The following is a 13,592-nucleotide window of genomic DNA, read 5'->3' on the forward strand; positions in this document are numbered from 1 at the left end:
TGTACGTCAGCTCGAGATTGTACAATCCTCGGCTGATGTCATAGATCAGAGTGTCTGTGCGTGTGATTGGCCGTGATATGAAGCTTCCTCATCTATTGTATGTCAGTGATGTTTTGAATGGGAGGAAGAAGGCTCATCAACATCAATCCTGACATGAACTCTCTGAAAGATCCCGATCTGTGCAAATGCAAACACAGAAAGTTATCGTACTTGTACAGGAGTGTGATAGGATTTGATTTATCTATAGTAAATGATTGTGTGCAGTGTGATGAATGACAACACAAACCAGGCTTGTAAAAAAGAGAAGACTAAACGATTTGAAGTTCAAATTCTTAGTTTTTTTTACATCTAATTTTGCCTGAAGATTTAAAGAAAGCTATTAACGTGTATTTATTGATCCTTTACTGATTATAAACATACAATACAACACAGACACATTAAAAACTGTAGCGAAACAAACAGTTACGTCAAATATCGATCAGTCCCAAATGTTTTGTTTTTCATTTCATCTATTATATAATTTGGTCTGTAAAATTTCATAAAACAACTTAATCACTCCCCCATATGATTACACAGGAATGATGGGAGTGATGAGCAAATACTTGTAACCCCCCGTTGGAGCCTACAGGTGGATGCTGGGTTGGTGGAGGGGCTGAAGCAACTGGTAGCAATACTGCAGCAGCAGTGAGAGCAAAGGGGATGATGATAAATTTCTCTCTGCTTAAATAGACCACCTGATAAGGTGGGTGTGTATTATAGATGGTTGTGGAGAGTGAGGTATGTCACATGATGTATCTCACATGATTGGCGCAGTGCAGCTCGAGTTGGCTGCCTGAACTAGCTCGCCAGCGCCGCTCCATTCATCCTGACGGGAACACAAAAGTCTGTGCAAAATATCATTGCACTCCCTCAACAGTTGTGGTGACACTGCACACAACAACCTGAAGGAGGTGGCTGAGAAAAGGTCAGGGGGTCACCACAGTCATTAGAATATATCCCCTGGGGACATCCACGCATGCATTTAATGTAATTTCATCTATTATACTTTAAATCATTTTAATCTGTATATTGTGGACCACAGAGTAATATCTCCATCCCTAGAGCCACTCATGTAGAAACTATATTTTGCACAGATATGTCAAAGTAAGAGAAGACAACATTAAGCAAAAGGCGAAAACCACAAATAAATAAACGTAAAAGAAACACTGATATGTTTGATCGCTGAAAACATTAAATGCTTGAAATATTTGCTGGTTCTGAAAACTGCATTGGTCCTTAACTCTAAAGTACTTGTCATCAGTCAGTGTTCAGGAAAGTTGTGGCCTGAATGACTTTGGGATTTGTCTCCACTTGCACGTGGAGTGTTGTCGAGGCAATCTAAGATAACAGGAAGGAAGGGTGTGCTCCTCTTCCTGTGCTGCTGTTTGTAACTTTTATCTTTTGGGAAGCATCTCGTCCAGCGCCATCTCCTCCCTCGGTGGGAATTCATGGGACCTGCCCAGGAAGACGTGCACGAGATTTCTGCAGAATTGTGTTACTGGCTTGTGGGGTGTTAGATAATCACCATGGCAACTCTGCGATGTAATGGATGGCTTTTAAAGATTTGTGTGTGTGTGTGTTTGCTTGGTCCCACAGGGGGGGGGGGTACAGACAGATAGGAATCACCTTCATGGTGTGTCTCACCAGATGAAATTCAGTTTTCCATCCTCCCTCTTTTTCCTCTTAGTGTCTCTCTGTTTCACCCCCACATTTACTGTTAGGGTTGCATCATATATCCTTTAAGATCCCATTTTCCCTTTCATCATAAAACTCACACAACCATGGGTGAGATCAAATAAAGCTGCACATATTAGGCACAATTTCTCATTAAGTCTGAGGCTCCATGCTGCTAATCAGACGTTAAAGAGGCAAACGATAATTACCATTGCAACAATCAGTTGGTGGAACCTTGGAGGAAGAAGCGGCAGATTTTGTTGATCGAATAATTGTTTGTCTTTCTGTGGAGTTTGCATGTTTGTCTCTGTGTGTGCGTGGGTTCTCTGGCTCGACTGATTCTGTGTTGTTAAATGTTGAATGTCGAATGTGTTAAATCGGACTAAAGTTGATAATTAATTTCCCTCAGTGCTCGTAATGCGTAATCACAAGTTGCCATGATCATACATGTTTGCACATTAATTTCTCTCTCTCCTGTGTTTAACTAATGTGTCCAGTTATCTGTTAATTGCATTATGGTAATTAGTTGATGCCTCTAAAAGGATTTTGTTTTTGTTATTGATGCTCTCTCTCTTTTTTCATTTTGAAAATTGTTTCCACCATCGATCTTTCAGCAAGGTGGGAGTGTGTTTGTTTTGCTGACGTGTGGGTGACTAATCACCTCACAGAGCTATTTTTTAGATGTTTTGATATGATTGATAAGTTCTGGCACCACATCAACACAAAAGTCACATCCGTACACACCATACGTACGTGATGCATAACGGCACATATCTGTAATACAGGACAAATCAAAACTATAAGAGACAAAACAGCATCAGAGTATCACTGTTCAGATGAATTGACTCAGATCACACAAAGATCAGTCTGTGTTTTGAAATATGAAATTCAGCATCAAGCTTGAAAGGCACCTTACAGAGCATATAACACCACCAAGGCCAACTTGTCCCCTAAACATGCCAGATTTTTTTTATTCCATGAAGAAGCTCCATGAACTCTTCCCTGGGAAAGATCAGCTATTAATATCAAAAAACACCACAAACTCAGTGTCAACAAAAGCGATGATAGATTCCTGGATTTGCCCCCTGATCCAGAGCCAGTCCCATTACACATCCTTCCACTAAGGGTCATGGTAATCTGTCCTGTAGTTCTTGTATAATCTTGCTTAGAAACAAACTAAAAAAAATAACATATAAAGGCACTGATAGTAAATGTATTTTGATGTTGTCTCCACACACTTTTCCATTTTTAAAAGGAGAAAACAATATTTAACAGTAAAAAAAAGTTGCCTCAGTATTGATGTATTTGTATGAGACTGTGTGAACCTCTGACAGTTTTATTTCTGATGTCACAACCTGTCAGCACCCTCACCCTGTGTTATATACACACTTATTACCCATACTCGCATACACATACCAGCTCCATATTTAACTACAGTAAATCCACGACAGTTGGATCATTTGAATTTCATAAGCACTTTACTGAGCTCTGTTTACACAGATTGGTTCAGACACAATAAAGATCGAAAAACAAAGACTGAATATTCCTCTTAGAAATGAGAAAAAAATATATCGACAATACACCATAAAAATGTGTTAAAAGAGCGAATAAACAAATCAGAGTAATAAAAAAACATTCATAAATATTAAGAACACGACAATATTAAAGTATGTTTTTCAAATCGAGCCATCACTCCTGTTTTTCCTCGAGCTGTTTACACGTCTCTCTGTCTTTCCCTCACGCCGTCCGGTGCATCACCAGCATAACTCAAATCCATTTCATCTTAAGTAAATCAGTGGCCACCCCCCTGCTCACGGAGGAAGCAATTCAGCGCCACTGCATATATTGTGGTGCATGCCTGCCGAAAGAAACCAATCAAACACCAGGCCGTTTGGTGGTGGTGAGCAAGTCTGTGCTGCTACATGTGCATTTCTTAATCTCACACTGGTTTCACAGACAGATATTTAATAATATGTGGAATTTCCAGCCGGGAGAGCAGGCAGCACTTTCTGACTTCTGCCCCCCCCCAAAGGACACCATTAGAAAACTGACACCATCTGGTAGAACCAAAGTGTGTGTGTGTGTGTGTGTGTGTGTGTGTGTGTGTGTGTGTGTGTGTGGTGAATACTCACAGAGAGGAGAAGCTACACCACGTGGGAAATGAAGGTGAAATGGCGTGAACACAATCATTTCTAATCTCAGACCCGTTTTCAGGTGTAAATGTGTCTTGACGTACACACACCTGCTCACACTGCAGCGCTGCTTTGTGTGTGTAATACCAGTCTGTGTTGAATAGAGAATAATAGCAGGGTGTTGCAGCAGGGGATATGAGAAGTGCCGCTGTTCATGCAGCCTCAACAAGCCTCTTAATTCACTATTTTTTACCCCACTGTATTATCCTGAAACTGCTGAACCCTGGGTTGTTTTATAGTCATGCAAAAATATAGATGCATTAAAGCCGACTGCGACAGAAATTGAATTTTTCTTATCTGAACAGTAGAATGTCGGCGCTGTGGGAAAATGAAATCGTCCAGACCAGACTAGAGATAAACGTTGCAGTTTTTCATTAGTTAGATGTCAGATGGATTAGAAGTTAGAAGTTTGAGTTCATCCGGCAACTTGTCGAGTTTACTTTGTCTTTAAGTTGTTTCAACGTGTGTTTTGTCAGTTTCTTCACTATTTTGTGATTTACTGCAAGTTGCTAACATTAGAGCAGGTAATCACCCTGTTGAATATATGTTTTCTCAGTTTTTTTGTGTTTATGGTTTAGAAAAAGGTTAAAGACTCATTTGTTGCAGGGTTAATACATCCCCAGTCACACTGCTCCAAAAAGACCTGCAGCTGTTGTGACTGTTTCACATTCTCGAAGCCAGGTTGTTCTGTGGCCTCTGATCAGACAAAAGATTTGTTTGCATTTGTTTGTCACAGACTCATCCAGTCTTCTAAAGTCTGTCTGCTTGAAAATGAAAGAAGTGTTTTTATTATAAGCTCAACAGGTGCAGAGCTGATGTAGAAGTCATCTGTTAATACGATCAGTGGACAGTTTTAGTTAATGCACCCTCATACCCTGAGAAAACAATGGAAGTGAAGCAGGATACATCTAAAGTAATGATTCATCTGTTTGTGTGAACACATGTTCTGTGCACACGAGGATGTCATTAGTATTTAGAATCAGACCTTGAGAGTGTGTGTGTGTGTGTGTGTGATATAACCATCATCATGTGTCCTTGGTCCTCCACTTGATGTTTCATTCATTTTCATAGAAAACTGTTAAAAGCTGCAAACCTTCATTAGTTATGAAAGAGGCGTCCATACTCAAAATGATGAATGTTTGCTTGAAAAAGTCATTCAATCACAGAAATTCAATTTGGACTTTACATGTAGAGTGAGACTCATCGTTATAGTTCTTCATTTGTTCCGGTAAATATAATAAAATGTTAAATCTGTTCACAAGGATTCTAATGCTGTGACACACACACACTTGTGTAGGAAATATAATGCTGAGATAACTCGGACTAAAGCGTTTTCACTGGAGGTGATGGTGAAATAAACATGACTGGAAAACACATCTGAGTTCCATACAGTAACTTGCATGTTGATTCAGGCTCTAATGCATAAGTAAATAATAAATAATATGTTGCCAGTGATACTCATCAGCAGCCTAATAGACAGGTAATAGACCCATTAAGATTCAGGAAGCATATAATAGTGTTCGGCTGCCGATGGCTGCACGTCTTCATCATTCTACTTCCCTGTAGATAAAGCTCTCGCCCCCAGACACATTTTGTCCAAAGTGCAATATCCAGTTTTATCAAGGTATTCACATCAAACTTAGATTGTTGATTTTACACATACTATACACATCTGTGTCTATACTGTACTTTGCTGCACTGACACTGTATCTTAGTGTTCATGCACGTTGTGTAAATCTGCATCAATAAGGCAAAAATACAAAGATCCGTCCTCTTTAAATTTGAAAGCATTTGAAAAAGGACTACAGAGATCAGAGACTTCCTTTGCATTGGATTCTCTCTTCACCTTATTGAGCTGTGAGGGATGGACTGTTTTGAAAAGCAGCTGGAGCCGGTTCCTGCGAGCTGCTGAGCCTTGGCCGCAGATGTCTGTTATCTCAGGAACAAAGACTTCAGAGAAACAAAACAAGGAAGAAATAAAGATCAAACAGTTTGGAAAACACATGTTTCTGTACATTAGATATGGAAAAAACCTTTATTCTATTACAAATCATGTGGTACATCTCAGGTGGTGCATGTGTATGTGACCATTCCTCTGTCAGTCTAAGGGACAGATGTGATATTATCATCCCAGATCTCTCTCATCTCTCTTTCAGCGCTCATCATCATCATCATCATCATCATCGTAACCTGATTCACTCATTTGCTCTGTTTTTTTTTCTGTGGGAAATAAAGGCAGGTGCCAAAAACAGGGGATAATAATGACGTGGGGAGGAGGCGTACGTGCCGCCGCCGCTGCCGCCGCTTCCTGCTCAGGCCGGTAGATTTAGCGGTTTTAGCAGTCGGGCAGCTGTCCAGTGTGCAGACTGTGATAGCTGATATTTGCTGAATTATGGTCTGGGTGGACGGTTTATCTGTTTGGACCATGAGACAGACAAACAATGTAATCCTAAGCGTGATTAAGTCATCCTCCATCGCTACCCCTCCCTGCCTCCTCTTACCCATCATCCATATTTCCAAGGTCAGTTGGGTAACATCCTGGCAGGGATGCATCAGGATGATGTCGTCTGATTAATGGATCGCACAAATTGATGGGTGATTGGTCACCGGTTAACAAAAGGTTAAGTTGCGGTGCACCTGCAGGCTGTGTGAGCAATTACCAGGAATTGGGTTTTATGGAATCTCATCATGCTTTTATCCTGCATCTGTTTTGTTTGCAGCAGCCAGAACATCTCATTCTCTCTGAAATACTGATTATAACTGAGCAGCTGTAACATCAGGAAACATGTGCGCCTCCTAACTCGCAAGTGTGGACAACAGACGGAAAAAATTCATTTCTCAACCACCACTGTTGTTTTCAATAGAACAAGTGAAGCATGCAGACCTCCGCATCTGGTTTGATTTCTAAAATGAAAATGCAGTTATTTAAGGCAACAGAAAGAAATCCAGTATTTAAATAGAAATGTTGCTCATAGTGATGTGAGTCTTCATGTTTCTGTGTCTCTCTCCATCAGTTCGTTACCTGCTGAGGAACAACGTGAGTCCAGACCTCTGCAATGAAGACGGCCTCACCGCCCTGCACCAGGTGAGACTGTCCCACTCGGTCTCTACACCACTTTGACAGGATTCTATTACACAACATTACAGAGTGTTGTAGCCAATCAAGACCTGAAGTGTGTTTGATGCGAAACCTGTTTAGAGATTAGTCACCTCACAGCAGCAGGGTTCTTGGTTCGAATCCCGGTTCGACAGCTGCCTTTCTGCCTGGAGTTCGGCTCATGTTTGCATGGGGACTCTAAATTGACTGTAGGTGAGTTTGGATGATGGTTTGTTTCTGTGATGGACTGAGGACGTGTCCATGTCCGTGTGAGCTGGGATCGGCTCCAGCCCCCCACCCTTTAAGAATAATTAATAATGCATCTTCCTGCTGTGAAAAACCAGACATGTAGATATGGGCGAAAGCAAATAAAGTAAAATTGTCAGTTATTGTCAGACAATCTTCCTAAACCGAGCTTTGCTTAAAGTCAGTTATTGAAGTCGATTTAAATTAAGTTATAATCTACTAGGGAAGTTAAACATGACATTTAGACGTTTATGTATAAAACTAATGAACAAACTGTGCATCATTCAGTCTTATTTCCTCATTTCAAAGGCTTTAAAAAAACCTCCATGTTTTCTGTGTGAGTAGCAAACTCAGTCTTTCTGCATTGGCCATAAAAAACACATTATTCTGATAAATGTAATGTTGTTTTCCTCATTTTCTGTGTCATTCTGGTTCACATAGCCTGAATGTACTTCTTCTTCAACACTGTCACCCGGTTCCATTTCAACAGTATATTGGATATGAAATAGTCACGACTGTATAAAATATTATTTTTCAAAAGGTGCCTAACCTGCCCTTTCAAACTGTGTAATGTATTATTGAGTTAGTTCTGTTTTTGACAAATATTCCACAGCTCCTGGTTTTTACTCTGGTTCTTTACCAAGCAGCAAAACAGTCCAAGTATTTTCTTTTTATAACGTTTATTATTAAGTCTTACTTCAACATCTGTAGTCAGTTTGCAGGGGTAGAAATTAAAGGCCTTGTGCAGAATAGTGTTGAGCTTTTCTCACTCTGAAACCTTGTTTTGTAAAAGTGAGGAAATGAGTTCAGTATTGGGGAAATGTGGGAAATAATAGAGGAGATCAGGACAATTCTCTCTTGTTAATTAGATCCATTACTGCTGAGCTAATCAGAGCGTCCACCTCGTCCAATCAATGCCCCACATCACAGTTGTCTGCGTAGAAAATGGATCGTGTCTCGTTTTGCCTTTTTTCTTTCCCTAATTTCAAGAGAACAGAGACCAGCTGGCAAAGATATTTCAAATTGGAGAATGGTTTTGAAGCAGGACGTCTGTAAAGATGGTGCAGAAACTGACTGAGCAGGTTCAACTACTGCAGACGAGAGACGCTGTAGAAAAACATCTGTAAACACAAACAAACAAGATTGATTGTTTGTCTTTGGAACAAAGATTTAACTCAGAATTTGATTGTGTTTGTTGGTTTTCTGTCCCGTTCGTGTCAACATGAAATCTCAAGAATGACTTGAGGGAATTTCTTCATACTTGGTACAAACGTGCACGTGGACATACAGATGAACTGATTGGAATTTGGTGCTCAAAGTCACTGTGGGTGTGAAGGTATTATCTTTTTAATGTTGCCGGAGCATCTTTTCAAACTTGGCACAAATTATAAGATTTGGGTGGTCAAAGGTAAAGGTCAAAACTCTTGTGATGCTCATTTACTACCTCAGCTTCTTCTCTTTATTAACTTTTCATCCTCCCTGCTCCCGCTCTTCTCATTTTTCCTCCACAGTTGTACTATTTCCTCAGACAGTATATGTCCTCTCTGCCTCAGCTAACACAGCCCATCTCTCTCTTTCGCTCTCGGCTGCTCAGAACCTAATATCCAGGCTCATGCTGGGAGGCAGAGAAAAGAGCAGGCGAAGGAAAAATTGTCCATCAGTCTCCACCGGTGTGGCTGGTGCTTTAAAAGATGTGGGCCATTGGCTGCCAGGAGATCAGATTGACCTTTTCGGCTTTGTGTGTGTGTGTGTGTGTGTGTGTGTGTGTGTGTGTGTGTGTGTGTGTGTGTGTGTGTGTGTGTGTGTGTGTGTGTGTGTGTGTGTGTGTGTGTGTGTGTGTGTGTGTGTGTGTGTGTGTGTGTGTGAGCCTGATAATCAGCTGTTTGGATGGGTCGGCTCGTAGAGTGTCTTCAAGATGAGACCTTTTCACTTCTGCTGCCATTACACAAAATACCAGCGTATGCACACAGGCACACAGGGAGACAATAAACACACACAGGGAATAGCACATGTACACACAAACACTGTTGCTAGAAGGTAGGAGGAAAGATGCATACTGAGAAAAGAGTGTTTCTCTCTCTCTCTCTCTCTCTCTCTCTCTCTCTCTCTCTCTCTCTCTCTCTCTCTCTCTCTCTCTCTCTCTCTCTCACTCACACCTGCACCGTGAGCGACAGGTTCAGATAAATGAAGGAAAGCTGTGGTGATGTTTCTCTAAATGAGATGTCATTCCTATCTAGGGTTGGTTTCACCTCACTGAAATGAGACATTAATCAATAAATGGCTTGCAGAAGCACTGTATGTGCACACACACACACACACACACACACACACACACGAGGGACTGTCACTGATGTAATGCTTTCCCTAGCCCTTGTCCTTAACCTAAGCCTAACATTAAAACAGGCCCTCATCTCAAAGTTGAATGATTTACAGTATAATAATTCTCTTTTTGTCCCCATAAGGACGACAAATTCTCGTAATGTGACTGTGTAAACAGATCGAGGTCCCCATAGCATAGGTAAAACAGCAGCACATGGATTCACACACCTGTACACACTTCACAATTTACTACGTCAGCCCGTGAGAATCACTCAGTGCTTCATGAAAGCTCCTCGATAGCTTTAGTTCTGGAAGGGTCGTATATCATTTCCTGTATTTTTTGGTTAGGCCACATTGGGATAGTGTGTAAGAATAAATTGAGTCTCAGAATGAAGAAATATGCTCGTTTGCTTTCATGCCAAGAGTTAGATGGTATCACACATGTCTCTAGAGACGTTGTTAGACATTTACTCTTAAATCAGGTCTGGACATTTTCTGGAGTTCGCCTTTCACATATGAAGAACGCAGCAGGAGATTCTCCGAGTCAGATGCGTTCACAACAAAAGGAGAATGTCTGGAACATTCAGGTTAGGGGGGCACCTGGATGAAGCATGCAGGAACCAGGATGTAACGGCCACTCCCTCGCTGTGAATCTTCCGGACAGCTTCCTTGCCGTATTCTCAATCAATGTCTGATATTTTCTGATATTTTCCTGACATTTTCTTATGGGGGCTGGTAGGAAACGTTCAAGAAAATATCCAGAGGAACGGACTCGGACGTCTCTCAAATAGCCCCTCCAGAAAATGTCAGGACTTCAGCAGCTTCATATTTACAAAGCTGCTGTCAGCAGATAGCTTACCTAGCCGGGAGGAATTAAACGTGCTGCTGGGATATTTTTGGTCCTCTGACTCACAACAAACACACAAACACACCTACGTCACGTTGTCCCATATTTGGTCGGGTCACAGCTGTTCTCTGGCGTTTCGTGACCCAGAACATCAACAGACTGCTGCTGGAGTCACATTTAAAAACATTTATTTCAATGATTCAACCAATCAAACACTTACGCAGAGATGACTGAGCTTGTGCTGTGATGATCGTCTGCAGGATTTGGTCATGTAGAGCTGTTTAGTTGTGTGTCTGTGTTCTTGTGTAGTTTCAGATCTTTCATTGACTTCAGCCTTTGAGGTCTCAGCTCTGCCAACATGTTACCATCTTACATCTTGTGCCCCAACTTCAGTAACAAGCAGTGGAACTGTCAGTTTACTTTGTGCCATGGTTCTTGTTTCAGAGGTTTACTCAAATGTTGGTGCTCTATTTAAACAACTTGTTAAAAGCAGGAATGTGGCACCTTCATTCCAACTCGCTGTTCTGTAAAAGATACAAACACGGAAGGGGGTGGTGTTGTTGTTTCACCTTTTTGTCGACTGCAGAGGTCGTCACAGAGATGAATCGATGCTCTGTTAAGATAGATGACATGACAGCTCCCAAAAATAAAGCCAAATCTTCTTGATCTCCCCCTGGTGGCTGAATGCCTTAGAGGTCATAAACCCTGCCTCCTCGGCCAAAAGTCAAAGTTTGCCATGGTTTCTGTCATAAAATTTAGTTCTTATCAATTGGATTCTGTTGATCTGGCAACTTTGGTTTTTATTTGTTATTTGATGCATGGTGAATTTGTGGTGAAACCAACTTGCTACGACTGGCATGTAGGAAATCATGTGTAACAGCCGTTTGAATTGTGCTGGAGCCCAGAAATCCTCAGTAGAGGCCCCGTACCTGTTCTCCTCTGATGTCCCAGCTGCTTGTCACAGCCCAGATTTAATTCATTCAGCTATTTGGGTTTAATTCTGAACAGCTGAACTTGGCACCTCGGGCGTCTCCACTCAGACCCCCTTCACTCTTCGTGATTTGCATCTGTCGCCTGAGCTCTTGTAAAATTTAAAGCCTCTGTTAACCTTTAACCTCCTGCAGACTCAGCTGTACTCTCAGCCACCTGGTGCTGCTCTTACTAGATTTAAACTCACAGTATTTCAGGTTCAGTGTCGGCGCTGTCAGCGACGGCCTGATTGAATTTCAACCATTCAGTCAAAAGTCTCAGCCTGACTTCCTTCAGTTTGCTCCTCAGCCTGAGCCACAATCTTCTCAGCCCACTGATCCCAGCAAGACTGTCGCTGTTGTTTTCCAGCCACACAGACATAATTTGGGCCTTTGTCCGGTACCACACACACACACACACACACACACACACACACACACACACACACACACACACACACACACACACACACACCCTGTCGTTGTGTGAATGAAAGGCACATTATTTCATTGCTTGCTTCATTGTCTTGTTGCCGGGACAAGAGGGATGGAGGTGGTATACAACAGATCTACAGGGGAAGGCTGGACGTTTAGCTTGGTTGCTAGGTTGTGGGTGCAACTATGTTGTGATTTTAAAGAGAAACGGCTGAGACATTAGTGTAGCAGGTCGACTGGACTGTGAGTTGTTAGCTGTCGTTCAGGTTACAGTCTTTTGGGGGTTTTCTGCAGACGTCTTGTCGTGCCACTGCTGCAGCTTCAGATGTGAGATAATCCATCAGCGTATCTGGCGCCTCTGTCAAGCTTGTACGTCTTTTTTCCTGTTGGTTTCATGACGCTGCTCATTTTTCTCTGAACTGTATCTTAAAGTTTTCAGTTTACCACTTTTTCTCTGAATGACTATCTCCATGAAACAATTCTGTATCTTCATACATGCGTCCACACCAGCACAGATGGGGGAAATTATAATAGTGACTCATTCTTCTGTCTCTCACTCTTAACAGCTATTTGAACACTATCGACACCGGAAATAACATTGACTCAGTAGACTGGTTTCCACAGAGAACTACGTCTGCTTTTGGCAGCTCTACAAGGTCACATATCGGCGACTGGTTGTTCTGTGGTCTTTCTGTTTCACATCCCACAGCAGCTGAATACATTCTATAATAAATAAATAAATAATATAATGTGTGATGAGCAGCACATGTCTCTCCCACACTGTGCTGGATGCAGATTTCTTCAGATAAAATGAAAAGTGAGCCTCCTCCTGTGCCCTATAACTGGGAACCAGATCCACGTATTGGAGCTTTCATTTATTCCCTTTAGTCTTCATGCCGCCTGACTGATTTCACTATCCTCGAACTCTCTTTATATTCACATACAGAGACTTCCTCACATGTTGAACTTACTCCACTGCAAAAAAAAGGATCAGGCTTTGTGGATTATAATTAAAAAGAGTGTGACCACACATTTTGGTTAATACTTTGTACTAACTAGTAATTCTGATTCTGAAGCTGTATCAGCATTTGCAGGGAAACTGTGTTTTCTGTTTAATCGAGAAAATAAAATGCAGATTGAAAGATGATGAAAATCCTCATATGTAGCAGATGATTCATACATTTAATTTGACTGCTCATTAATCTCAGATTTGACACCCCCCTTAGCTTTTGTTGCATATTAATTCAGTTCAGTTTTACTTGTAAGAGAAATAAAGTTTAATTTCCGTAGTGAAGTCTTATTTAACTTAACATTTTTCTAACCTTTTCAAACTTTTAGATTTATTTCTTTTCTGCTGTACCTGTTGATCCACAGGTCAGACTCTGTTTCTGTGGGACACATCATGTAAACAGCAGCCACAGCTCAAAGCCAAACATGAATTGGATTCCGGTGGTCAATTAGATTTTTAATGCACACAAGCATCATAGAGATAAAATCGGACAAATCAGACCTTAATAAATCAAAACCACTGTTGCATTATAGCCATTGAACACCCAAGATTTCTATGTTAATTTCAATCTTTCCTTTTTTGTGTTAGATTCATATTTTTATGTGAAATCTTTAGACTTGGGTGTAAGAAGGTTTTGAATATTTCAACTAAAATGTTATTCACAGGATGTTTGTTAGTCGTGTTTCCAGTCAGTCAGCGTTTGTATTTGCTTTGCAATTCATTTCACCTCTGATCTGTTTCTCTGTAATCAACCATCTGCATCTGT

At 41.2% G+C, this 13,592-nt stretch overlaps 1 protein-coding gene across 6 annotated transcripts in view; it reads left to right on the forward strand.

Moving 5' to 3' along the window:
- ppp1r16b (protein phosphatase 1, regulatory subunit 16B) overlaps positions 1-13,592 on the forward strand; it is a 73,361-nt gene that overhangs the window by 39,407 nt on the left and 20,362 nt on the right. For all 6 annotated transcript variants that reach the window (XM_035152564.2, XM_035152570.2, XM_035152565.2 and 3 more), the window contains one exon: positions 6,920-6,990. In XM_035152564.2, the coding sequence (XP_035008455.1) occupies positions 6,920-6,990 (71 nt within the window). The remainder of the gene's footprint in view (positions 1-6,919; positions 6,991-13,592) is intronic.

The sequence above is a fragment of the Hippoglossus stenolepis genome, chromosome 3 (genome assembly GCF_022539355.2).
Source record: "Hippoglossus stenolepis isolate QCI-W04-F060 chromosome 3, HSTE1.2, whole genome shotgun sequence".
NCBI lineage: Eukaryota > Metazoa > Chordata > Actinopteri > Pleuronectiformes > Pleuronectidae > Hippoglossus > Hippoglossus stenolepis.